Source organism: Acipenser ruthenus, chromosome 37 (genome assembly GCF_902713425.1).
Source record: "Acipenser ruthenus chromosome 37, fAciRut3.2 maternal haplotype, whole genome shotgun sequence".
Lineage (NCBI taxonomy): Eukaryota > Metazoa > Chordata > Actinopteri > Acipenseriformes > Acipenseridae > Acipenser > Acipenser ruthenus.
Genome location: NC_081225.1, coordinates 2,206,581 through 2,230,840, shown reverse-complemented (window position 1 = coordinate 2,230,840; position 24,260 = coordinate 2,206,581). Strand labels below are relative to the sequence as shown.

The 24,260-nt window shown below is 44.7% G+C and overlaps 2 protein-coding genes across 5 annotated transcripts; both read left to right on the top strand.

The window, feature by feature from the left end:
• The first annotated feature begins 663 nt into the window (after positions 1–663).
• On the top strand, positions 664–18,938 carry LOC117966480 (ras association domain-containing protein 2-like). Of its 3 annotated transcripts, none has more exons than XM_059008496.1 (11): positions 664–823; positions 7,275–7,359; positions 8,010–8,085; positions 9,923–10,074; positions 10,642–10,739; positions 10,874–11,028; positions 12,903–13,004; positions 13,121–13,172; positions 13,576–13,697; positions 15,244–15,341; positions 17,189–18,938. In XM_059008496.1, exons 2-11 carry the CDS (start codon positions 7,307–7,309, stop codon positions 17,256–17,258), a joined length of 978 nt encoding a protein of 325 aa, XP_058864479.1. In that variant the 5' UTR covers positions 664–823; positions 7,275–7,306; the 3' UTR covers positions 17,259–18,938. The 3 variants fall into 3 exon arrangements, with proteins under 3 accessions (XP_058864479.1, XP_058864480.1, XP_058864481.1); XM_059008497.1 differs by lacking the exon at positions 664–823 and adding an exon at positions 3,899–4,618; XM_059008498.1 differs by lacking the exon at positions 664–823 and adding an exon at positions 4,952–5,015.
• Positions 18,939–19,361: 423 nt separating this feature from the next.
• Positions 19,362–24,179, top strand: LOC117397882 (shadow of prion protein-like). 2 transcript variants are annotated; one of them, XM_033996820.3, is made up of 2 exons: positions 19,362–19,520; positions 21,548–24,179. In XM_033996820.3, exon 2 carries the CDS (start codon positions 21,559–21,561, stop codon positions 22,033–22,035), a length of 477 nt encoding a protein of 158 aa, XP_033852711.3. In that variant the 5' UTR covers positions 19,362–19,520; positions 21,548–21,558; the 3' UTR covers positions 22,036–24,179. The 2 variants fall into 2 exon arrangements, with proteins under 2 accessions (XP_033852711.3, XP_033852712.3); XM_033996821.3 differs by lacking the exon at positions 19,362–19,520 and adding an exon at positions 19,536–19,770.
• Positions 24,180–24,260: the final 81 nt, after the last annotated feature.

Genomic DNA, 24,260 nt, shown 5'->3' with positions numbered 1-24,260 from the left:
GATTCATTTTTTTAAATCTGTTTTTTTTTATTAATAAAATCAAGTTTGACATTTCGGAATCTGTTTAGTATCAGACTTGATTTTATTTCTAAAAAAAAAAACTTTTGAAAATAAATTATTTAAATTAACTTGAGATAAAACATTGTCCCATCGTGTACTGTAAGTGAATTTTGTTGATTAAGGTAATATAATATGCGTGAGTCCCAATTAAATAAACGTGACCATTTACTGCATGCATTTGAAGAATACGTTTATATATTAATTACAACATGGATTAAGAGAATCGTACACAAACACACCAGCCCGACTGTATAAATTGAGGTAGCATTTTAAAGGTTTTTAACAAGATGTCTGGTCTCGCTGTTGGCGTTGAGACACATAATGAACACGTACACGACACCCCCCGTTCTTAAAGTGCTCTGCCGACCAGATGTTAGGGAAAGTATAATGGGATGAAATTAAAAACCGCCCAGCTCTCAGTGGGTTAAATTAAGCTTTGACATGTGGAACTGTCTGTCCGTGTCGTGCATTGTCTGCGAGCAGAACCCGCCCCCTTCCACGGCAATTGGTTACGGACCCAAACAAAAGGGAGTGAGGTCGGCGCTGATTGGGTGCCGCTGCCTATCCGTGACGAGCTGATGAGACCGCGGGGCCCCGCCCCTACCAGATTGGGACATTGTGATCAATGCGTTGCTAAAAAAGAAAACAGGGGGGAGAAAATCGCCACTTTGTTAAATAAAATAAAAAAAACAAACAGAAAAAAATCAATCACCGGCGTTTCCGAGGCGGGAATTACATGGCAGAACTTGGAGGGATGTTTTAAGTAAGTGTATGTGTTTATATATATATATATATATATATATATATATATATATATATATATATATATATATATATATATATTTTTTTTTTACGCCGCCTTTAATTTTTTAAGTGATGTTTGCAAAAAACGTTTCACTTTTCATTGCATTTTGTTGTGGCTTGATGATCGGGACATCTTAATTAAAAAAATAAATAAACATTAATTAGCAATGTAGCACCCACACACAGACACAGACACAGACACACAGACACACAGGACTGCGGTGCAAACCCTGAGAAAGTCACACTACAGTTTTGGAGTCTGTACAAACGTCTCGCACTTTTATATAAAGAGATTAACTGAATTACAGCTGAATGAAGGGGAGGTTATGTAACAAGGTTAGATGTATGTATTTAAATCTCGTGAATAGAGCTGGCTGCACTTATTATGAATGCATTGATCACATATGTGTCTCAGTTTGTATGGTGCTTGTATAATTTGCGACGATGTATTTTTTTGTAACGGTGCTGCAGTCCTGAGTTGAGTTTGTAACAGTAGGTTTATGATTGCTTAAGAACTCTCTAGAGCTGAGATGCGTTGGCGTCTCTTCCTTTTGGTTCTGTTTTGGATGACAGTCCGGCTGCTTGTCCCCCATTTTGAATGCGGACTTGGGTAAGACAGTGCCCCCCCCCCCCCTCACTTCCCTAAAATAACGCTCCAGCACACGTGTTTCAAACACGACCAGCTCGTCCTTCTTCGTTGCATTTCGCTGTCTCGAGTTGCCTATATTTTTGACCTCAGAGGGTAGTCGACACCCCATCACCCCCCACCCGGCACGGGTGGAAGTTGGGAGCTCCGCCGCTTGTTTTGCTTATCTGGACGGTGAAGGTCGTTGAAGGATCCAAGCGGTGCCTGGGGATGCATAACACGGGCTGGTTGAGCGTCTCCATCCATCAACTTAACCGCGTGGAATTGTATTGATCTGTTTGCGTCTCCAGTGCCGCAGCTGGCTGGCGATTAATTATAATGGAGAGTTAATAGCTGTGTTATCCCAAGATTACTTGGCCATTTGTCTTTCTTTTTTATTTATACCGCCAAAATATACCACATTCGGTCAAGATTTTTTTTTTTTTTTTTTAGAAATATTAAAATAGTTTGCCCTACCAAATCTTTGAATAAAAACATATATGTCAAATAAACTAGATACAAACTGAGAAACTTATCATGGTGCAATTATACACGCTGTGACTGGAGGGGATGTATACTGCATGTGTGTAGGGTTACAATGTCATCATACTGTCTGCGCGCTTAACTTTTAACAGTAAGCAGGCTGTGTTGGCAGTTCAGCTAGTTTACATTCCCTGAAGGCATTTGTCCTTGCATGTGTCAGTGTGTGTGTAGGTTCAATGTACACAAGCTTTCTCCCTTGCTAATCACTCAACTTCTTAATGTGTTTATTTAGCAGACTTCTTTATCCAAGACAACTTACAGAGACTAGAGTGTGTGAACTATGCATCAGCTGCAGAGTCACTTACAACTACATCTCACCTGAAAGACGGAGCACAAGGAGGTTAAGTGACTTGCTCAGGGTCACACAGTGAGTCAGTGAGTGAGCTGGGATTTGAACCAGGGGCCTTGCAGAGCTTTATCTGAGAGCAGGCTGTGTTGGCAGTCCTGTTAGTTTGCACATTCCCCCTCCATCCCCATCTTGTAACATGCTTGGCGCTACATCCTAAAAAAAATAAACTATTGTTAACATTCTAAGAGTTTCCACTCTGTTAAATAAATACAGTTGGTTTACAGCCACAAAACAGTCAGAGTCCATCCGTTTGATGTGGCTAGACCGGTTTCATAGAACTCTGTGGGGACGGTGGTCAGCTGTAACGGTGCCATGGCAACAGAAACTGAATCATGCACAGTATGGGGTTGGACATTAAATTAGAAACACCCGCCAAAACACTGTCAGTAGGGTGTGGGGTCGCTGTCTGATTCGACGTGGCAGGTTAGCGAGTTGGCCAGCCACTAATTGCTTCAGGGGTGGAAATCTGTAGCAAAATCTGTGCTCCAGATATTCCCAAAGAGAGAGTTGATAGAGTCATTGCTGTTGTGAAAATAACAAACAAAGTAAACGCAGAATATTTCATGTTTCCCTGCCAGTATCTAACCCCAACCCAACCCAACCCAGCCACGTGACATTTCCTCTGAAGCCATAATTATATAGCAGATAAATGTAAAGCCCTATTTATATCCAGTGCAGGAATTACATGAACTGTCTGTACTGTGCTGTGCAGCAGGTTCAACTTTCAGAGCTCAAGAAACAAGGAACTGGTCTGTAGCTTAAATATCATTTCAAATAAATGCACGCCTGCATTATATATAGCCACGGCCTGATTAGCTCATTGGAATAGGGGCTGGGCTGGACTTTAAAACCTTGGTTAGGCTGCTTCGAAATGAGTCTGAACTGTTGGTCTCTTTTTTCTTTTTTTCTTTTAAATCGCTCTGCGATCGGAAGGGTGTTGATCGCATCACAGATGAGGACTGCGACTTCGACTCCACGAGGCTTGTGGCAGGAAACAGAGCTGGTGAAACTCTCACCGGAAATTCAGTACAGAACAACTGATCAGCCCCTGCGAGTCGTGCATTCACAGCTGTTGCATCGCTGGTCATTAACTTGTTTAAAAAGGAGAGAATCTCAGGTTAATGTTACAAAATGGGAAAATTGAGAATGCTGAAGATCGCTTGCTTCCCCCTTCTGATTTTGTGAAATGGGGTTTTCTCCTTCAAAAAAAATAAATAATACGAATGAATTATCACTGTGTTAGCACTTTGCAAAACTGAACTACAACCTAGTGTCTTGAATGGAAATAAGTCATGCAGCGATAGAGGGGCTTACCCAAGACTGGGATCAGTTTACTGGTCCGCTGTGCTGGATAGAGTTATTTTACCCAGATTGCACCAGCTGTCTGACGTTCTGGGTTTCTGCTGTGTTTTAGCACTTGCTGTTGCCATAAACACGTCATCTCCTCGGGCTTGCACACATGTCCCTGTAGATGCTAGAGTGGTAAAGAAAGATTCGACTCAGAGGCACTGCTGTCGGAGTTTATAATCTCCTGATCAGATCCGCAGTGCTTCCTCTCTGGTAGATTTACTGCAGGCAGGCAGGCAGGGCTGAGCAGAGTTCTGCAGACTCCTCATCGCTGAACAACAGCAGAGTGAGGCTATAATATAAACCACTTTTCTACCAGCATCCAGCGTGGAGCATGTATCTCACTTAACACATTACGTGCCAAATTCATTTTTCTATCAGAAAATCTGAACACAAGCTGGATTTCTGTAATGTGATACATTCTAAATCAAAGGAAATAAAAGGAAATCCTTAGTTTTGGCTACAAGTAATTGTATCAGCCTCGTGGACCTGGCTTTTTCTGCAGTGGGCTGCATGTTTTTTCTAAGCTGTCAGTGAGAAAGGGGAAGTTTGGGTTGCGTTACTTTTCAGTTTCCTGTAAAGGGTTCAATGAGGAAGCTGAGAGGAGCTGATCTGAAACTCAAACTCTGAAACCCAGCCTGCTTGCAGAGCTGCTTGGGGTTGTTATCAGGGAAGGCTGGGCTGTCCTGTCTGTCTGCCTGCACTCAGTCTTGAAGTGAGATTGGGGCTCGTGTATTCAGAGCTTCGTTCAAGACTTCAGCATGGGCTGCTTGGGGATTAATAACTTGATAACCTGGAGCTTGTAGTTCTGGTCTTGTACTGCACGTTGATCAACTTGTGGGATTGTAGAAACACTCTTATCAAACTCATCGCAATTCCTTCTTGAAACTGTAAGTATGAAGATTTTTTAAATTTAATTTCTGCCATTGCTTTTGAACAGGTTGTTATATAATAGGCTATACTTACAATTTGAAAACTGCTACATTACATATATATATATTGTGAGATAGAGGGTTGTGAGAGACAGCAGGGAGGGGGTTAAAACCTCCCTGCGAGGGAAATGCACAGTTTTGATTTGTGTTGCTTTATTGTTTCATTTGATTTTCTAATTGATTTCTTAATTGTTTAATTGTTTTATTATTAATTATCATCCGCACCTGGGCGTTATTGGAAAATTAGGCCCAGGTGCGGGGTTTAAAAGGAGAGCAGGCAGTCTGCTCGGGGCTGCTAAGGAGAAGGAGGCAGAAGGGAGTGCTCTGCTTCCTGGCAGTCCCGAGATAAAAAAAGGTATAGTGCAAACCTGTGTGGTTAAGTTTTGGGCAGGGAAACGGCTTAGCTGTCCTGTGGTAGTTAGGTTCCTGCGTGTGCAGTTAGTGCTCAGAAAGAGCTAGGTGTTTATTTTGTATTTTGTTTTATTGTGTGTTATTAAAAAAATTAGCGCGTCAGCGCTGAAAACCCAATTTCTGTGTGCTGGGTCAAGTTCTTAAAGGGGCAACGAACCCGAATGGGTGAGTTCCTTTTACAATATATATATGATTGTATACTGTACAAAGCAACTTGCTAGTCATTTCCACCACAACACAATTAGAAAATAAAATGTATTTAAATGATGGCTGTTATTAAACACTAAATAGGTGTTTAATGTATATTAATGTATTTCATATAATTTCCTGTTGGAGATAAGAATGCCAGCAATTGAGCAATAGCACTTGACACAGAGGGAATCACCAGGCAGACCAGCCCAGTTTTTGTTGGTAATGAGGCCTGTTGACCAGAGCAGTCCATCTTCACTGGTCAGTCAGTGCCCGGTGTTGCTGCTGTCAGAGCCGATACAGAATGAGGATTTTAAACTTCTGTGATGCACTTTAGGTTTTGTGCTCTTCTGCTAGTAGAAAGTAGTGCCTTGAAAAGTAGTTCTTTTTTTCTCCATTGTTCTCTATGGGGTTGCGTAGGGATATTGCTTCCAGCCTCTGGTGATGAGGTCACAGACAGGTCATCAAAGATTCCAGAACATTTCTTCAGTATGAAGTGCAGTGTACTGTCTACAGTTCATCGATTGCTGGTTTTCTTACTATGGATCCTACTGTCAGCTTCACAATATAGAAAAGCATTTTTCAAGTTGATTCTGGCCTGGATCTTAATCTTAGAATGTCAGACATTGGACAAAAAAATGGAAACACCTGGGTAAGTGAGGGACACCAAGTATATTGAAAGCAAGGGCTTCCACACAGGTGTGGCTCATGCGTTAATTAAGCAAATAACATCCCAGCATGCTTAGGGTCATGTATAAAAATGCTGGACAGGCCTGGTTGCCTATAATTATGGCTAGCATGGCTGCAAGAAGAGACCTCAGTGACTTTGAAAGAGGAGTGATTGTTGGGGCGCATTTGGCAGGAGCTTCAGTGACCAAGACAGCTCAACTTGCTGATGCTTCACGAGCAACAGTGTCTAAGGTGATGTCGGCATGGAACTCCGAGGGAAAGACATCATCAGCAAAGGGCAACAGTGGGCGGAAGCGCATACTCCAGGATCGTGATATCCGTGCATTAATTCGAAGTGCAAGACAGACGAGCGACTGCAGATCAATTGACTGCAAATTTCAAACCTGGGGCGTGAGCAGCCAGTTTCATCAAAAACGGTCCGCCGAGAACTCCACAGAGCGGGATACCATAGTGGCCCAACGCCCTATTAAGTGACTTTACATTGGGGTTTCCATTTTTTTGTCCTCTACCTGTATATATACAGTGTATTGCCCCACAATTTTGAATCTTGAAAAACAATGCAGTAGTGTGTAGCACATCATTCAGAACCGTGTCCAGTGCTGAAAGGAGGTCCAGTCTTCTGTATACAGCAGCAAGATCTTTTTTCAGAGCATTTTACAGCGCTGCATTGCTTCAACCACCTATCGTTGCCAAGGATGATTCCCCTAGTGCTCTAAAATTCTCTAATAAAATCCAGCGGTGGCTTGTCCCGGCTGGGTATCGTTTGATCAGATCGAGCCCTTAGCTTCTTACCTTGGCTGCACACTTCACTTGGCAAACACACACACACACCCAGACAGATGGAAAGATGTGCAGATTACACTGTGTAGACTTGCCAGACAAGCTGGAACACATCGGGTATGAAGCACTCTGCAGTTCGCTGCTCCAGTCATGTGATTGCATGGGACCCCATCGTCCTGAGAGTGATAAAGGCTGCATTCTGCCTTGTGTTTCCAAACCGAATCAATTCAAACCTGGCTGGCAGCCTGGCCCCTCCCTGCCTAAGCAACCACAGGCCCTTATTAAAGTCTCCCACAGTAAAAACATAGCAGATTGCTAATAGAGGTAAGAGGTTTGCTCCCCTTTAAAGGGGTGCCAGTGATAACAAAGTGCTTGCACTCTTTGAAAGGGCATGAATATATCAGGCAAAACATGGTGTGTACGACTGGAATTCTGAGAAGCAGTCACTGTGCTTGGTTGATTTGTGATCCTTGATTTGTGATGCTGTACTTGGCTTGTTATGAGATGTGCGCTCTCTAAATGTGTCCCCCTCTCCCCGTTGCAGCGCTGCCGATGGTTCCCCTTGGCTGAGGGAGAATGGACTGCAGTCAGGACTCGGTTCAGATCGGACAGAATAAGTACATCGCCAAGTAAGTGCTGGGAGGGGCTCTTATTCACGAAACTGCCAGGAATGCTTTGTTAAGCCCTTTTGTTTTTTTTAAAGACCGTTTTTACCGATGAGATGAAGTCTGTAGCTCCTCAAACCATTTTCAAAGTGTTTAAGGGTCTTTTCATGTATGTTTAGTTTCTAAACGAACCGAACGGAGTTCACTTGGAAACAAACTCTGGAGGAAATCAAATCGGTTCCTTTTGTTTTCCCTTCAGAAGCACTCCGGTCTTTGCTGGATTTGCATTCTCGTTGCACTTTTGGACACAGACTGGTTATGTCACATGGCAACATGATAGCTGTGCAGTGCACCCTGGGTTATTGTCCTGAGATGTGTGTGGTTTTTGTGGCTTTGTTTTTTTCACTCTTGACAGTTTTTTTATAATGTTGGATCAGGATGGGCATGATAGAAAAGTAAATTAAACTGCAAAACGAACCGAATCAGTTAGAAAGAATCTGCCCATGCAAACCAATTGTGAATGCACTGTTTTAAACTGAGAGAATGTTTATAAATGCTTTTTTAAAAAGTCTTTTAAAATAGTCCTCAGAGTTTTGTGGACAGGACCCTACAGTACAAGTGTTTTCTTTACAGTTTTTCAGACTCTTGACGTATGTTTTACTCGTTTGTTGCAGAAGTGAACTTTTGTCACATTTGAAAACCTACAACCTGTACTATGAGGGACAGAACCTGCAGCTGCGACACAGAGAGGTAGGCACTCTGACTGGTTTGTATGTTTATTCATTTATGAAATTCAGCTCGAACCGCTGGGACACACTGTCTCCCAGTACCTCAGCTCTAACCACTAAGCCAGACTGCCCCCAGTCCCTCAGCTCTAACCACGAAACCACACTGCCTCCCAGTCCCTCACCTCTAACCACTAAGCCACATTGCCTTCCAGTCCCTCAGTTCTAACCACTAAGCCAGACTGCCTCTCAGTCTCCCAGCTCTAACCACTAAACCACACTGCCTCCCAGTCCCTCAGCTCTAACCACTAAGCCAGACTGTCTCCCAATCCCCCAGCTCTAACCACGAAACCACACTGCCTCCCAGTCCCTCACCTATAACCACTAAGCCACATTGCCTCCCAGTCCCTCAATTCTAACCACTAAGCCAGACTGCCTCTGTCTCCCAGCTCTAACCACTAAACCACACTGCCTCCCAGTCCCTCAGCTCTAACCATTAAGCCACATTGCCTCCCAGTCCCTCACCTCTAACCACTAAACCACACTGCCTCCCAGTCCCTCAGCTCTAACCATTAAGCCACATTGCCTCCCAGTCCCTCAGTTCTAACCACTAAACCACACTACCTCCCAGTCCCTCAGCTCAAACCATTAAGCCACATTGCCTCCCAGTCCCTCACCTCTAACCACTAAACCACACTGCCTCCCAGCCCCTCAGCTCTAACCATTAAGCCACATTGCCTCCCAGTCCCTCAGTTCTAACCACTAAACCACACTGCCTCCCAGTCCCTCAGCTCTAACCATTAAGCCACATTGCCTCCCAGTCCCTCACCTCTAACCACTAAACCACACTGCCTCCCAGTCCCTCAGCTCTAACCATTAAGCCACATTGCCTCCCAGTCCCTCACCTCTAACCACTAAACCACACTGCCTCCCAGTCCCTCAGCTCAAACCATTAAGCCACATTGCCTCCCAGTCCCTCACCTCTAACCACTAAACCACACTGCCTCCCAGTCCCTCAGCTCTAACCACTAAGCCACACTGCCTCCTAGTCCTTCAGCTCTAACCACTAAGCCACACTGACTCCGAGCCCCTCTGCTTTGAAAAACTGGAAATCGAATGGGGGGGGGGGGTCTTTTTGTGTTTTGCTCCATCTGGGTGTCAGCTAGTCGCCACGGAAACGATTGTGTGCAGGTGAGCATGTAAAGCCCTCCCCTCCTCCATCATTCTGACACCCCGCGGCCCCCCCACTTAGTCAGCTGGTGCTTTGTTCCCCTTCGGTGTCCTCTTCAATAATTAAACAGACTGTGTGCTGTGCGAGACAGTGGGGGAGTCGATTACCCTGCGTGGGGCTGAGTGTGTGTGAGAGAGAGTGTGTGTGTGAGAGTGTGTGTGTTTGTGAGTGTGTGTGTGTGTGAGAGAGAGTGTGTGTGAGAGTGTGTGAGTGTGTGTGTGTGATTGTGTGTCTCTGTGTGTGTGTGAGAGTGTGTGTGTGAGTGTGTGTCTCTCTGTGTGTGAGAGTGTTTGTGAGTGTGTGTGTGTGTGTTTGTGAGTGTGTCTCTGTGTGTGTGAGAGAGAGTGTGTGTGTGAGTGTGTGTGTGTGTTTGTGAGTGTGTGTCTCTGTGTGTGAGAGAGTGTGTGTGTGAGTGTGTGTGTGTGTCTCTGTGTGTGTGAGAGTGTGTGTGTGTGTTTGTGAGTGTGTGTCTGTGTGTGTGTGTGAGAGAGTGTGTGTGTGTGTGTGTTTGTGAGTGTGTGTCTCTGTGTGTGTGAGAGAGTGTGTGTGTGTGTGTGTTTGTGAGTGTGTCTCTGTGTGTGTGTGTGTGTGTGTGTCAGTGTGTGTTACTCCACTGTATTCATTTTTACAGGAGGAGGAGGAGCTGATAGTGGAGGGCTTATTAAACATCTTCTGGGGGCTGCGCCGGCCTATCAGATTGCAGATGCAAGATGACAACGAGCGAATCAAACCGCCCCCTTCCTCCACATCCTGGCACTCGGGCTGCACGCTGGACGCACAGAAGTGAGTGGGACCAGAACATTCCGAATTTAACTGAACCTTCAAATCAATAGATATGAAATAGGGATGTGAAGTTCAGACACTCAACACATTTAAACAACGTCAGTGTTGAACGCTATCAGAGACGTGCATGGGGTCAGCTGCAGTGTTCATACAACAGTGCAATGTAAGGTTATTAATTTATAATTTCCATATCATAAATGATGTATACATACAGCCTTGCACACGTATGTATATATCATGTTAACGTTAAAATGCTTAAGAAATGAAACAGAATCTTAACAGGGATGTTAATAAGACTCCAATTGCATAGCAGTTACATCCATTCCAGGTTTTACTGCAAGCTTGATTAGCCACAGTGTATCAGGTGTGTCTTATTAAACGCCTAGTAAAACCAGGAATGGATCAAACTGCTGTGCAATGGGAGTCTTATTGGTGTTACTGATTTACAAGAACGTATCTCAATTCCAATGGTAGCGCTTTCGCTTTTCAAGCTGCGAGTTATCTTTTAAAGTTATCTTCAGGACTAGAATGTTTTCGATGATTGATTGACACCTGTCTTCTTTGCAGGCCTGAGAGCACAGAGTGGGAAACGCCCACTATCCAGATCACAGAGCCAGAGAGCCAATCGGAAGAGAGCAGTTCTGTCGCCGAGGAGAACAATGCAGGTAGGAAGGAAACGTGATCCAATCAGAAATAACTAGAGGGCTACAATTAAAAGCTCTGATCAGCAGTTTATGAAACGCAGTGTATAAAATCCATGCAGCTCCTTGTGATATTCTGGAGTCTGTTGCCCCCGCAGGCTTGACAGAGTGTGAAGAGGAGGACTCCCCTCAGCTCCTCCGAACAAAGAGCGATGCGGGCGTGTGGAGGAGGGGCAACCGCCGGACCCCCAGCGACCAGAGACGACTCAAACGCCACAGATTCTCCATCAACGGACACTTTTACAACCACAAGGTGACTGGAGAGGGGAGGGGGGGGGGAGGAGAGGGGGAGGGGGAGGAGAGGGGAGAGGGTACAGAGAGGGGGAAGGGGGAGGCAGGGGGGGAGAGGGGATAGTGGGAGAGGGGACAGAGAGGGGGAGGCGGGACAGTGGGAGAGGGGACGGGGAGGGGGAGGGGGAGGCAGGGGGGAGAGGGGACAGAGGGGGAAGGGGGAGGGGGAGTGGAGTGGAGAAGGGAGAGAAGGGGAGGGAGGGTAATAAGGGGATAGAAGGAGTGGGGATTATGAAACATTCAGTTGCACAATGAATGGTAGAATAAATGTTTTGAAAACCTTCAGGACTTCACTTACTGTATTCAGCTATACAGTAAGTGGATATGAGGTGTGTTGGGTGCCTCTTATTTAATAATAATGCAGTTTGATCTTGAACAAGGGACACCCTACATACAGCTTATCAACTCACAATGAATCTAAAAAACAGAGTTCTCAGAAATTGCTATACAAGATAACAAGGTGTTCTTATTACTTTTGAATTGCATGTTCTCTGCGAGATGTGACGGGATAAGAGGAACTAGGATCTTGTCAAACTGCAGATTTCTTATCTGTGATTTATAATGCACAGCGACAGGGAAGAGCAGTGACACCTGTACAGCAGCTAATCAAACAGACGCTTTCTTCCTGTGTCTACATGGAACGATATGGATTAGATACAATATGTGCCTCTAGCATTAACGGAGACGGGCAATTGACAAGATTACCTGAACCCCTGGAGAGACAGCCTCAGACTGATACACAGATGGTCCTGATGATCTGGAGGCATTGGGAGCTTCTCTGTGTTTGTCTCCTCTATACCAGCTATTCCTGATGATCTGGAGGCATTGGGAGCTTCTCTGTCTGTGTCGCCTCTATACCAGCTATTACTGATGATCTGGAGGCATTGGGAGCTTCTCTGTCTGTGTCGCCTCTATACCAGCTATTACTGATGATCAGGAGGCATTGGGAGCTTCTCTGTGTGTGTCGCCTCTATACCAGCTATTACTGATGATCTGGAGGCATTGGGAGCTTCTCTGTCTGTGTCGCCTCTATACCAGCTATTACTGATGATCTGGAGGCACTGGGAGCTTCTCTGTGTGTGTCGCCTCTATACCAGCTATTACTGATGATCTGGAGGCATTGGGAGCTTCTCTGTGTGTGTTGCCTCTATACCAGCTATTTATACTCTATCAGCTCAGAGCGTACGTGACTACAGTGTGTTTCTGTTATCTTACTAATTATAATAGAAATGAGTTATTCAGCTGTTACTCCATGCAGGTGCAACCAACCACTAACTACTCTCTGTTACAAGGGTACTGTGGTTCATTATTTACCACAGGCCTCCTTTCAAATACATATCACTCTACATGCTAAGTATAAGGCTAAGCGAGTTGTTGCTTTGGCATCTATACTTATGCCAGTGTCTTTATAGCAAACTGGTTTTCTGCCATTCTCTCTGATCATTAACATTTCCCTACACCCTGTCTGTGTGTTTGTCTCTGTGTGTCTATCTGTATGTCTGTGTGTGTCTGTCTGTGTGTGTCTTTGTGTGTGTGTGTATCTTTGTGTCTGTGTGTCTCTGTGTGTCTGTATCTGTATGTCTGTGTCTCTGTGTCTTTGTGTGTGTCTGTGTCTGTGTCTCTCTGTGTGTGTCTGTGTGTGTCTCTGTGTCTGTGTGTCTGTCTCTGTGTGTGTCTCTGTGTGTGTGTGTGTGTGTGTCTGTGTGCCTCTGTGTCTGCGTGTGTGTCTGTGTGTCTGTGTGTGTCTGTGTGCCTCTGTGTCTGCGTGTGTGTCTGTGTGTCTGTGTGTGTCTGTGTGCCTCTGTGTCTGCGTGTGTGTCTGTGTGTCTGTTCCAGACGGCAGTCTTCACTCCTGCGTTTGGTTCCGTGACGAACGTGCGGATCAACAGCAGCATGACAACGCCTCAAGTGCTGAAGCTGCTGCTGAACAAATTCAAGGTACGTTGAGAATGAAACCTGCGCTGTGTGCAGCCGGGACTGGAGCAGCTGTGAGCTCGTTTGCAGCACTTGACTCTGCATTGATTCCTGTGTTTTAAAATTTTTTTTTTCCTCAGATTGAAAACTCTCCTGATGAATTTGCCCTGTACCTGGTGCACACCAGTGGAGGTACGATTCTCTCCCTCCCTTTCTCTCCTCCCATCCCCTCTCCTTCCTAACCTGTCACACTCTCCTCTCCTACGTCTGCATGGCCGTTCCTCTCTCCACCCCTCTCCCCATGTTTCTAATGTTGAAACGTTCAGCAGTAGTGGAGAGTAAACTAAACTGACTTGACTCCCTCTAGTGGCCTTTCTATGTATTTCACACAGATTCATACAGTCCTTTCACACCAAGCGTGCACGGTGGAAAGGTCTCAGAGCTGACTCTGTGTGTCCCTCTGTGTGTCCCTCTGTGTGTCTCTCTGTGTGTCCCTCTTTGTGTCCCTCTTTGTGTCCCTCTGTGTGTCCCTCTGTGTGTCCCTCTGTGTGTCTCTCTGTGTGTCCCTCTGTGTGTCCCTCTGTGTGTATTTCAGAGCGGCAGAGGCTGATCCTGACAGACTACCCCCTGGTTGTGCGAGTGCTGCAGGGCCCCTGTGAGCAGGTCAGCAAGATCTTCCTGATGGAGAAGGACCTGGGCGAGGAGGTCACCTACGACGTGAGTGATTCCCACGCAGGCTCTCAGAGGGCTGCAGATACTCGTGAGTGATTCTCATGCAGGCTCTCAGAGGGCTGCAGATACTCGTGAGTGATTCTCATGCAGGCTCTCAGAGGGCTGCAGATACTCGTGAGTGATTCTCATGCAGGCTCTCAGAGGGCTGCAGCTACTCGTGAGTGATTCTCATGCAGGCTCTCAGAGGGATGCAGATACGTGAGTGATTCCCACGCAGGCTCTCAGAGGGCTGCAGATACTTGTGAGTGATTCTCATGCAGGCTCTCAGAGGGATGCAGATACTCGTGAGTGATTCTCATGCAGGCTCTCAGAGGGATGCAGATACGTGAGTGATTCCCACGCAGGCTCTCAGAGGGCTGCAGATACTTGTGAGTGATTCTCATGCAGGCTCTCAGAGGGATGCAGATACTCGTGAGTGATTCTCATGCAGGCTCTCAGAGGGATGCAGATACTCGTGAGTGATTCCCACGCAGGCTCTCAGAGGGCTGCAGATACTCGTGAGTGATTCTCATGCAGGCTCTCAGAGGGATGCAGATACTCGTGAGTGATTCTCATGCAGGCTCTCAGAGGGCTGCAGATACTCGTGAGTGATTCTCATGCAGGCTCTCAGAGGGATGCAGATACTCGTGAGTGATTCTCATGCAGGCTCTCAGAGGGCTGCAGATACTCGTGAGTGATTCTCATGCAGGCTCTCAGAGGGCTGCAGATACTTGTGAGTGATTCTCATGCAGGCTCTCAGAGGGCTGCAGATACTCGTGAGTGATTCTCATGCAGGCTCTCAGAGGGCTGCAGATACTCGTGAGTGATTCTCATGCAGGCTCTCAGAGGGATGCAGATACTCGTGAGTGATTCTCATGCAGGCTCTCAGAGGGCTGCAGATACTCGTGAGTGATTCTCATGCAGGCTCTCAGAGGGCTGCAGATACTCGTGAGTGATTCTCATGCAGGCTCTCAGAGGGCTGCAGATACTCGTGAGTGATTCTCATGCAGGCTCTCAGAGGGCTGCAGATACTCGTGAGTGATTCTCATGCAGGCTCTCAGAGGGCTGCAGATACTCGTGAGTGATTCTCATGCAGGCTCTCAGAGGGCTGCAGATACTCGTGAGTGATTCTCATGCAGGCTCTCAGAGGGATGCAGATACGCATACCTTTAAGAAGTATTTATTGGCACGTTTTCATTAAATCCATTTATCAATATGTTCATTTCAAAAAGCCGATTAATCTGGGACACTGACCTTTTTACTGCCATAAACTGACAATGAAAATGTTATAATAATAATATTATTGAAAATATTATGGCTTCTGTATTATTTTCATTCCAATGTCAGCACCCCATCCATAACTTAAAAACTATAAAACTAATCAAGTCAAGGGTGAGATGTCCAGAGCCCTAACCACTATAATCTTAATAACACACAATATCAATGCCTCCCCCCTCTTCTTCCTTCTTAACAGCATGTAAACGATATACCCCCCCCCCCCCCCCCCGTCTAATTGAACAATGAACAGTGCATTGTCCTCTCCCTCTCTCAGGTGGCTCAGTACATCAAGTTTGAGATGCCAGTGCTGCAGAGCTTCATCACCAAGCTGAAGGAGGAGGAGGACCGCGAGGTTCAGAAACTCAAGACAAAGTATGTGTACACGGAAACCTCACAGCATCAATCCAAGACCAGCCTCGTAATACTGCCTCGTAGCTGCTGCAGTACCAGGGAGTGCCTCCCAGAGGGCGCTGTTGCTGCACAAACGTCAGGGAACTGATTACCCTAAGCAGGGTTTTTCAACCTTATTTTGAAACTGTCCCCCTTCTGTCGGGAGGTTTCAGCTAAAGCATTCTTTACAATTTTCAACTCACTGAATGGTACCAGGGTTGCAATAAAAGGCAGAATAATCTGATTAACACATTTCTTTTTTCCCCTGTTTATTTAATATATAATTGCATGTCTTTGGATGCACAGAATTAAAAGACAATATTTAGGAATCTCTTCGTATTTGCTTTCTATTTGGTAAAGTCATCATAAATAATAGAATTATTACGTGTTTATCACGTTACCATTTACTTCCCATCTCAGCATAATTCTGTGCGCCATTTCAAATGTTTACAGCATCAAAAACACTAACCTCAAGATTAAACTATAATAACTAACAATGATAAACTTTTTATCATTAAAGCCACCATAAAAGGTATCCAGAGGGACTCTGTATAACTTTCTGTCGCTTTGCACTTTCTGTAGACTCTTGTGTTTTTTTCCTTCGTTTTTCTTTTGCAAGTAAGAAATGCATCCATTTCAAACACCGAAAACATATTTAATCAGCCGCTATTGTTGTTACTGAAATGAAGCCGTATTGTGTTTACCGGAGCATTTATACTTCTAAAAAAATGCAGAAACACTGTGCTTCACTGACACGACAAGCTGAAAACAACAAAACTCATGAGCAGCACAGAGCGCTCTCCAGAGCCACAATCGGCAGACGCCTGCTTCACGATATATCAGAGTGGAAAATGTGGACGTGATAGATTCTGTGTGTGTGTTTTTATCTGCGGTTCACTTTGAGCTGCTAAACAAAGATTAAGAAATTATACACCGTGGTTTAGAGAATATATAATACCGTTAAATTCAAGATCATTATTGTCTTTTACTTTCTTTTTAATTCGTCCTGCGTCCCCCCTGTGACCCTTAGAAGTGCCCCCGGGGGGGCGTGTACCCCCGGTTGAAAACCCCTGCCCTATAGTGAGTGAAATAAACAGATCACAAGAAATAGATTTTAAAAAATGTACAATAACCGAATGAACTAAAAGAAGCTGATTAAAATAATTATCTACCAGGGACTCCCGAGTGGCGCATCCAGTAAAGGCGCTCCACGTGGAGTGCAGGATGCGCTCTATAGTCTGGACGTCGCAAGTTCAAGTCCAGGCTATTCCTTTGCCGACCGAGGACGGGAGCTCCCAGGGGGCGGCGCTCAAATGGCCGAGCGTCGCCTTCGGGGGGGGTTAGGTCGGCCAGGGTGTCCTCGGCTCACCGCACACCAGCGACCCCTGTGGTCTGGCCGGACGCCTGCAGGCTTGCCTGTAAGCTGCCCGAGAGCTGCGTTGTCCTCCGACGCTGTAGCTCTGAGGTGAAAAAGAAGCGGTCAGCTGATGTCACACACTTCGGAGGACAGCGTGTGTTCGTCTTCGCTGCTCCCAAGTCAGCGTGGGGGTGGTAGCGGTGAGCTGAGCCTAAAAATAATTGCAGATTCCAAATCGGGAGAAAAAAAATGAAAAACAATTGGAGAATTAAAATTATAAGAAAAAAAAAAAAAAATTCTCTACCTTGATCCAGACCTGAGCAGTATTGCTCAACATTGTATTGATCCAGCTGCGTTTGGGTGTAAGATTCCATGAGATTCGATGACAGGCAACCCAGCTGAACCTGTGTTTACAAACTGCGCCACCCTGAGCCCCTCACATCCACAAACTGACAAGTTTCCTTTGTTGCAGGTACACGGCCATTCGCTCCATGATCCAACAGAAGATCCAGCACTTAGGCGATGGGCCGACCTCCATGTAACCTCCACCCTCACCCCCCCCCCCCCCCCCCTCACACGAGAGAGGGGGCTTGTTTCTGTGCCAGCCAGCCAGCCAAGGGCAAAGATCACCGTGGCACAGAGCCTGCTGGCACTGTGCCCTGCTCCGTCCTCCATTTGAATCAATGCACTTTCTCTGTGTCCCAGCAAGCAATACTGAATGTATGTTTATGTATAGAATCGACAGCTCTCCACCTGTCGTGCCTGCACGTTTTTTGTTTGTTCCTGCAGTTTGAGGTTTAGCGTGAGTCATCTTTATCTAACGCTGTTCAGGACGCTTGGAGATCGATCTCCTGCTTTCTGCTAGCGAGCCTCCATCCTGACCGGGGCTGTCAGACAAGGGTCTCCGTTTAAACCAGGATGAACCCAGACTGCTCCAGATGGAAACCAACAGGACTGATTTCCAGCCCACTTTCAACTCGGTACCCAGTGGAGATGGAACCAAGGCAATAGCACCCCAGTGTTGGAGCCCAGATTGTGACGCATGTCTGTTGTTCTACTGGCGCTGTAGCAGAGCTTGAAGATGTCATTTCTAACCTGCTGTGCGACTGATGCCTGTGTGGCCAGTAGGACCCCGTTTCAAAAGAAGAGGAGGAATCTTCTGTCCTGACCAGCTGTCCCGGATAATCCAGAAGCTGCTCAGCACAGCAAACCCAACAAAGCAATTAAAAACTCTGTACGGCGTCTACATCGTCAAAGCACTTGAACATAGACTGTAGGGAGCTGGACATATAATTAGAAGCAATGTGTAGCTCACACAAGTCAAAATAATCCCTTAACGTTAGTGATCTGTGGTGCATAAGTGCTCTGTATAATATAAAAGCTGCATCTCCCTGTTCACAATCAGTCACAGTGAGGCAGCGAGGTCCGACAGGCTCGGATAGCAGGGGCTTGGTTGGTAGGTGCTTCTATAGGCCAAATGGCACAAATTACTCAGAAAAAAACGGCCTGTTGACAGTGTTATGGCAGGTGTTCCTAATTTTGTGTCCAAGCCCTTGTATATTTGAAGCACAAGGATAAAGCAGAGTGACGGAGTGTTGTTTTTGCGGTTTGAAGTGTTTATTTTTGGCGTTCTCTGTTAGTTGGAGCAGTCTGTGCCAGCACATGTTATCGCCAGGTGTTATGTTCATTATTGCCTGGCTAATTTAAAGCCTGAATGACCCCCTAATATTGCATGGGGAGCGCTTTGTTTTGGGAGATAATTCAATTTGCTTTTTAACTGGATGGTAAAATTTAGGGGTATTATAAGTTCATTCAGTCATCGGCAAACGCACAGCATTAAAAAAATAATAATTCTGGCATCTCATTTTCCAACCATTGCACTATATTACTTATATCTTGAACGGTGCATCCAATTGTGTTGAAACTTGGTAGGGACATTCCTTAGCAGTTCTTGGGGGTATTGGATGCGTTAGTTTTGACTGTGAATGTTCTGACCGCTGATTGACTGGGCTTGGCTGTACCTTGAGAGTCACTTTGTTTGGTCTTGCAGCACTCCTCGGAGCTTCTGTCCAGTGAAAAAGTTCAAAGAATTCGGCAACCACATTCATCGTTTTAAAATTTGCTTTTAAAAATGTCTCTTTTTTTTTTTTAAATGCAACCAGTAAGATCATCTATTTTACATGTTGAAGTGTCTGCAATAAATAACTCCTGTTTTTAATAAAGTCGTTTTCTGCAAATTTTCTGAATAATGCACATTATTAATACCATTCTCCACTCTGCAGCGCTGTCATTACCAGCACCTTAATAATAATGAGCACTAGTCTACACACTCCACTCTCAGCTCTCCAGCGCTGTCATTACCAGCACCTTAATAATGAGAACCATTGCACTGCCATTGTAATGCCACTGTCTGTCTGCCTGCATTGCCACTGAAGATGATTCCATTGTGGCTGTCCTTGTGCTTCCATTGCCTCTCAGTATGATAGAGAACCCCTGAAAACATCACTCTTACAGCCTCTGACCGTCTCCCTTGACAACCTAAATAAGAAAAAAAATAGCTGTAAATGACGGACGGCTGGGCACCACCCCTGTTTATGAACTCCCGCCCAATCGGCTGCGAGGGGAGGGGCAGGTGTGAGAAAAACAACAGGCAAGCTCCGGGATTGGCTGCCCTCGGATTCTATTAGCTGCTGCAGCACAAAAGGTGCGTAGGAGCTGGGAATAATAAACTGAGTCTTGGCTTGTATCTGAATCTAGAATACAATCTGCCTTTTGTCTTTATTTATCAAATCCAGCAAGCAAAGGTAAGACTGTTTATTTGGAGTGGGGGTGGGCAGTTTTACTAGACAGCAAGCTGCCTGCTTTTCTGCGTATTTCTCAAAGCAATATTTGTAATGAAATCAGCTTGTCTATGTTATTATAATAAGAATATTTGATTCTGTTGAATTACTGGGGTTCAGAAGACTGCTCCATAGAAATGCTTTTTGAAACTGGTACTTCATTAGCCAGCTGGGCTTATTAAACACAGCTGGGAGGAGGTTGCACACCAGCCAGGTGAGCTACAAATCCACAGGATTGTAATTCAGGTTTGTGTTTATCAGTGGGGTTTCCCCCCCCCGTTTTTGGTGTTAGTTTTTTTGGGGGGGTTATTGGGGGGATTCGTTATTTGTATTATTTTCAGGTGTGTTCCAGAAACACTGGTGTTTTTTATTTATTTATTTATTTCCCTGGGGTTATTTAACAATGTTTAGTAGTAGTACAGTATTTCATGTTAGATTTCGAAATGTCACATTTTTCAATTTTTGTCAGTTTTTCGTTAAGTATATGGAAAACTACAAAGCGGTGTGTAATTCAATATGTTAACATAACATTAATCAGCAGGTTTCATTCGACCTGAAAAAAGAAACAAGGACCAGGGGTCACAAATGGAGATGAGATAAAGGGGCATTCAGAACAGAAAATAGGAGGCACTTTTTTACACAGAGAATTGTGAGGGTCTGGAACCAACTCCCCAGTAATGTTGTTGAAGCTGACACCCTGGGATCCTTCAAGAAGCTGCTTGATGAGATTCTGGGATCAATAAGCTACTAACAACCAAACGAGCAAGATGGGCTGAATGGCCTCCTCTCGTTTGGAAACTTTCTTATGTTCTTATGTTATTAAGCAAAATTTGTTAATTCTACAGGGTGATGCAAAACGTTTGGCCATAGCTGTAATTTTAACCTATTATTATTATTATTATTATTATTATTATTATTATTATTATTATTATTATTATTATTATTATTATTAGTTTTGTGTTGCTCTAGTCATTTTGTTTCTCTGCAGCTCAAAGTTGTTTTCATCTGAATTCAGTGGTTCTGTGGAATTGTATCTCCAGCAAACGCAGGGTTAATATTGTAACAATGATTCCACAGCACGCCAAATCACAGCCACTGTGAGAGCTGTGTGCAATCATTCAGTGCTAACGCTGCATGCAATAGTCAAAGCTATCAGTATCACAGGTGCTGTTTTGTAAATTACTTATTTTTAAAAGTCACGTTGAGGACAGAAGAGCTATCATGTGGTGTCCTGGCATCATGTGAGTGTTCTGTATAGTATTGTATAGTTAAGGCTGCATTTTGTTCACTGTATAAAATGCCTAATTTCACGGTCTAAAAATAGATGTTTCACGATTTAAACATAATATTTTTTTAAAGCAGAAAAATAATCTCATTGTCACATTCAAAATCATTTTCTCTTGAGTTATTCTACAACAAACGTTACTAAATACTGAGATGCTTACCCGAAAAACAGTAAATGCTAAATTGTAGAATATTTCCTTTTTCTATGTCCCCCTTTTTAATTCTTTTTTCACCATCAGTGAATTATCAAGCGAAATGAAAACATAAACACATGTCAAAATAACAACAGACGTGTGAAATGTAGATGTACAGGGATCTTTGGCAGAAAGATTTCCGATCTTTGATGCAGCTGGTGTCTTTTTTTGTTGAAGACATTTCAAAGAAATCGTGCAGCTCTATGCAGCGTGTGTTCAGTCATTTACCGGAAGCAAACTAAACTGGCTGCCAGGTTCCTAAATGCAGTGTATCAGGCAGCGTGTCAATAAGACAAGCATTTGCTGTATTTATTTTTAAGTGATAAAAACATGTATATTTACACTAATCTTTCAGAAATGGGAACTACATATTACACAGCAATGGGTACATATCATGTAAACTGTGAAATGCATGATAACTGAAAGAAATACAGCCTATAGTATAGTATAGTATAGTATAGTATAGTATAGTATAGTAAATAAAACAAACTTTATTTGTTTGTGTTTTCCCAGGGTGCACCAGAATGCGTTGCCATGGCGTGCTGGCTCTCACCTGGGCCTCCCTGTTGCTCCTGGCAACGCTCACCCCCGTGGTCCAATCGCGAGGCGGCAGGGGCGGATCCAGAGGAGGCGGGCTGAGAGGCCGATTCGGGGGCGGATCCAAGCCCAAGGCCCCGCCCCCAGCGGGAGAGCACATAAACCGCGGCTCGTCCAATCAGGGCATGAAGATGGCGGGCGCGGCGGCGGTTGGGGCAGTTGCCGGGGCAGCAATGGGGTACGGGCTGGGGTCCATGGGGAGACCGCGCTTTCACCAGAGGTACGGAGACGACTTCTCAGAGGAGAATCAGCGCGATTACTACCCCGACCCCATGAACGGAAACCGCTCCATGATGCTGTCCGAAAATCAGTACAACAATGAGGCCGGACAGCACGCTGCCAGCGTGATCACCCTGCTGGGATCCCTCGCACTGGGGCTGCTCGGGACCTGGATGAAGGCTTGAGGGGCTCAATGCAATTCCAGCCCGGCCAGGTTATACTGGCCATGGCAGTGATGGAAATAAGACTCCCTGTTGCATAGCAGTTTCACCCAGAAGGAGTTTTATTAAACCCATAGCAAAACCAGGAATGGATCAAACTGTTATGCAACGGGAGTCTCATTTCCATCTCTGCAAGGTCTTCAATTCAAGAGATCCCCATCCTGACTGTGTGTGTGTGTTATTGTCCTGTGCTGTGTGAATAGTGCTGCTTGTCATCTCCAGCAAGCAGATGCTTTCATTTCTTTTTGTAGTTGTACGCAGGCTTGCATTATAAGTACACAAAAACAAAAAAAACTTGTAAATTAGTTTAGTTTTGATGATCTAACTATTTAAAAATGTTCTTTACAGATTCAGCTAGTAACGCTATTTTGTGTAGATGTTGGTTTTATGTTTACATGGATTGCCCCGTGCTTTAGATTCCTAAATATAGGGGCAGAAACAGGCAATCAGGTAGGGGGTTTTGGAAATCTTGTCTCTTAAAGACAGAGAATAAGATACGATTAAAGGGATTCTTACCCGAGCCAGAACAGAGCTTGGTATTCATAACCTCCTGCTGCTGCAGGTAGTAACAAGAGTCTGTCTGTTTAGATCACATGACAGGTACAGAAAGAAAGAGTATCCACGTGCCTGCAGCTAGGCAATGTAAACCAACTGGTGAACCAGCAATGCCTGCTTCCTGATGAAGCACAGTGCCCAGAAGGCAAGGACAGATGTAGCGTGCGCTCCCCCACTCGCTGCAGTTGTAAATGCAATGGCTGCATCTTATAAGGGCTAAGCGATCCAGTGCCTGTCACTTTCTCTGACTTGAGGATCAGGTTTCATTTTATACACGGAGGCACGTCGGTTTTTATCATATTCATTGATCTGATTGATTTATATTGGATTGAACTAGCATCATTGTACAGGCTATAGGACCTTTTGGTCTGACAGGCAACATTATTATACAGTTTGCAAACAATGACCTGTATGTTGCAAAGAAGAACTCTATATGCATATCTTGTACAATAAAAAAAAGCTTTCCAAAAAACTTGCGCTCTTAACAGCAACAGCGTGGTCGCTCCTGTTCATCAGATTAGTCGGCCCGCTGCTGGTACTGTTCAAAACTGAAGATTATGTAAAACATGGCGAGGCAAAGGTGGACATGCAGCTCCCGACACCAGCAATAAGACACTAACCCCCTCCAGAGCAGGGTTACCGTATAATCCTGTACACTGGGACAATGCTTTCCAATGCAGTCTGGTACGTTTCACCTGTCTCGGGTACCTTCTACTTGTTTCTTTACTGTTAGAGAAGCAGGACTACATTTACCAGAATGCATTGCGGTGTGAGTTAAAAAGCCTGAACTGTCCCAGTGTACAGGAATCCTACAGTAACCCTAATCCAGAGATATCGATGGTGCTGGGGCTGGTCCTCTATTTAGTTTGTTGTGAGGTGGGGTCAGAAGGAGCTATCGACTGATTTTGTGGGCAACAGCACCAACTGTTTTTGTTCATGCTGTCTCCCTGCGTAAGACAATTGGATTGCGAGTTTCACTCTAAGGATAATTTCCTATAATTTCATTTAGTATGTACTGCTGTATACTACAGTAAACCATAGTCTGGACAGTACTTTCTTTTTTAACCCTTTCATGCACCTCATATGGGGATGGATAAAGAAAACTTTCTTTTAGTCTTTATATGGGGACACAGGGGAGACGCAAATGCATGGTCGCCTCATATGAGGATGTCATTATTTCCCCATAGAAATAAGTTTGTAGTATGTGTCCACATTTTTTAAAGCTATTTTCAATATGTCATGCATGAAAGGGTTAATCAAAGATAGCAACAGATCTCCCAGCATTGCCCTCAGTACAGTTGCATTGCACTGCCAGTGCTGCATTGAAGTTCAGGGCCATGAGAAGTTTTCCATATAAATCTTTTGTGTATACATATTGTGCTCTTTGAATTTAGGGATGGGAAAGCGTGTGTCAGTTGTCTGGTTTACTATTGACACTGTATTTTGTTACAATTTCTTTTGTACACATTTGTATGAATTCTGCAATTTGTTCTGCTGTTCAACACGGCTATATTATAAGTATTGAAATGAAAAATAAAATATGTTTGATGTTACAGTATGTGTTGTAGAATGTTCTTTAAAATTCTCAAAATGTTATTGAAATTATTTCAACCCTCCAGTCCAGGGCAAGCTAG

Coding starts and splice junctions, on each gene's coding strand:
- LOC117966480 (XM_059008496.1), top strand. CDS start 7,307: ATGGACTGCAGTCAGGACTCGGTTCAGATCGGACAGAATAAGTACATC. Junction 10,740..10,873: donor CGCCGAGGAGAACAATGCAG/GTAGGAAGGAAA, acceptor TTGCCCCCGCAG/GCTTGACAGAGTGTGAAGAG. Junction 13,698..15,243: donor GCGAGGAGGTCACCTACGAC/GTGAGTGATTCC, acceptor TCCCTCTCTCAG/GTGGCTCAGTACATCAAGTT.
- LOC117397882 (XM_033996820.3), top strand. CDS start 21,559: ATGCGTTGCCATGGCGTGCTGGCTCTCACCTGGGCCTCCCTGTTGCTC.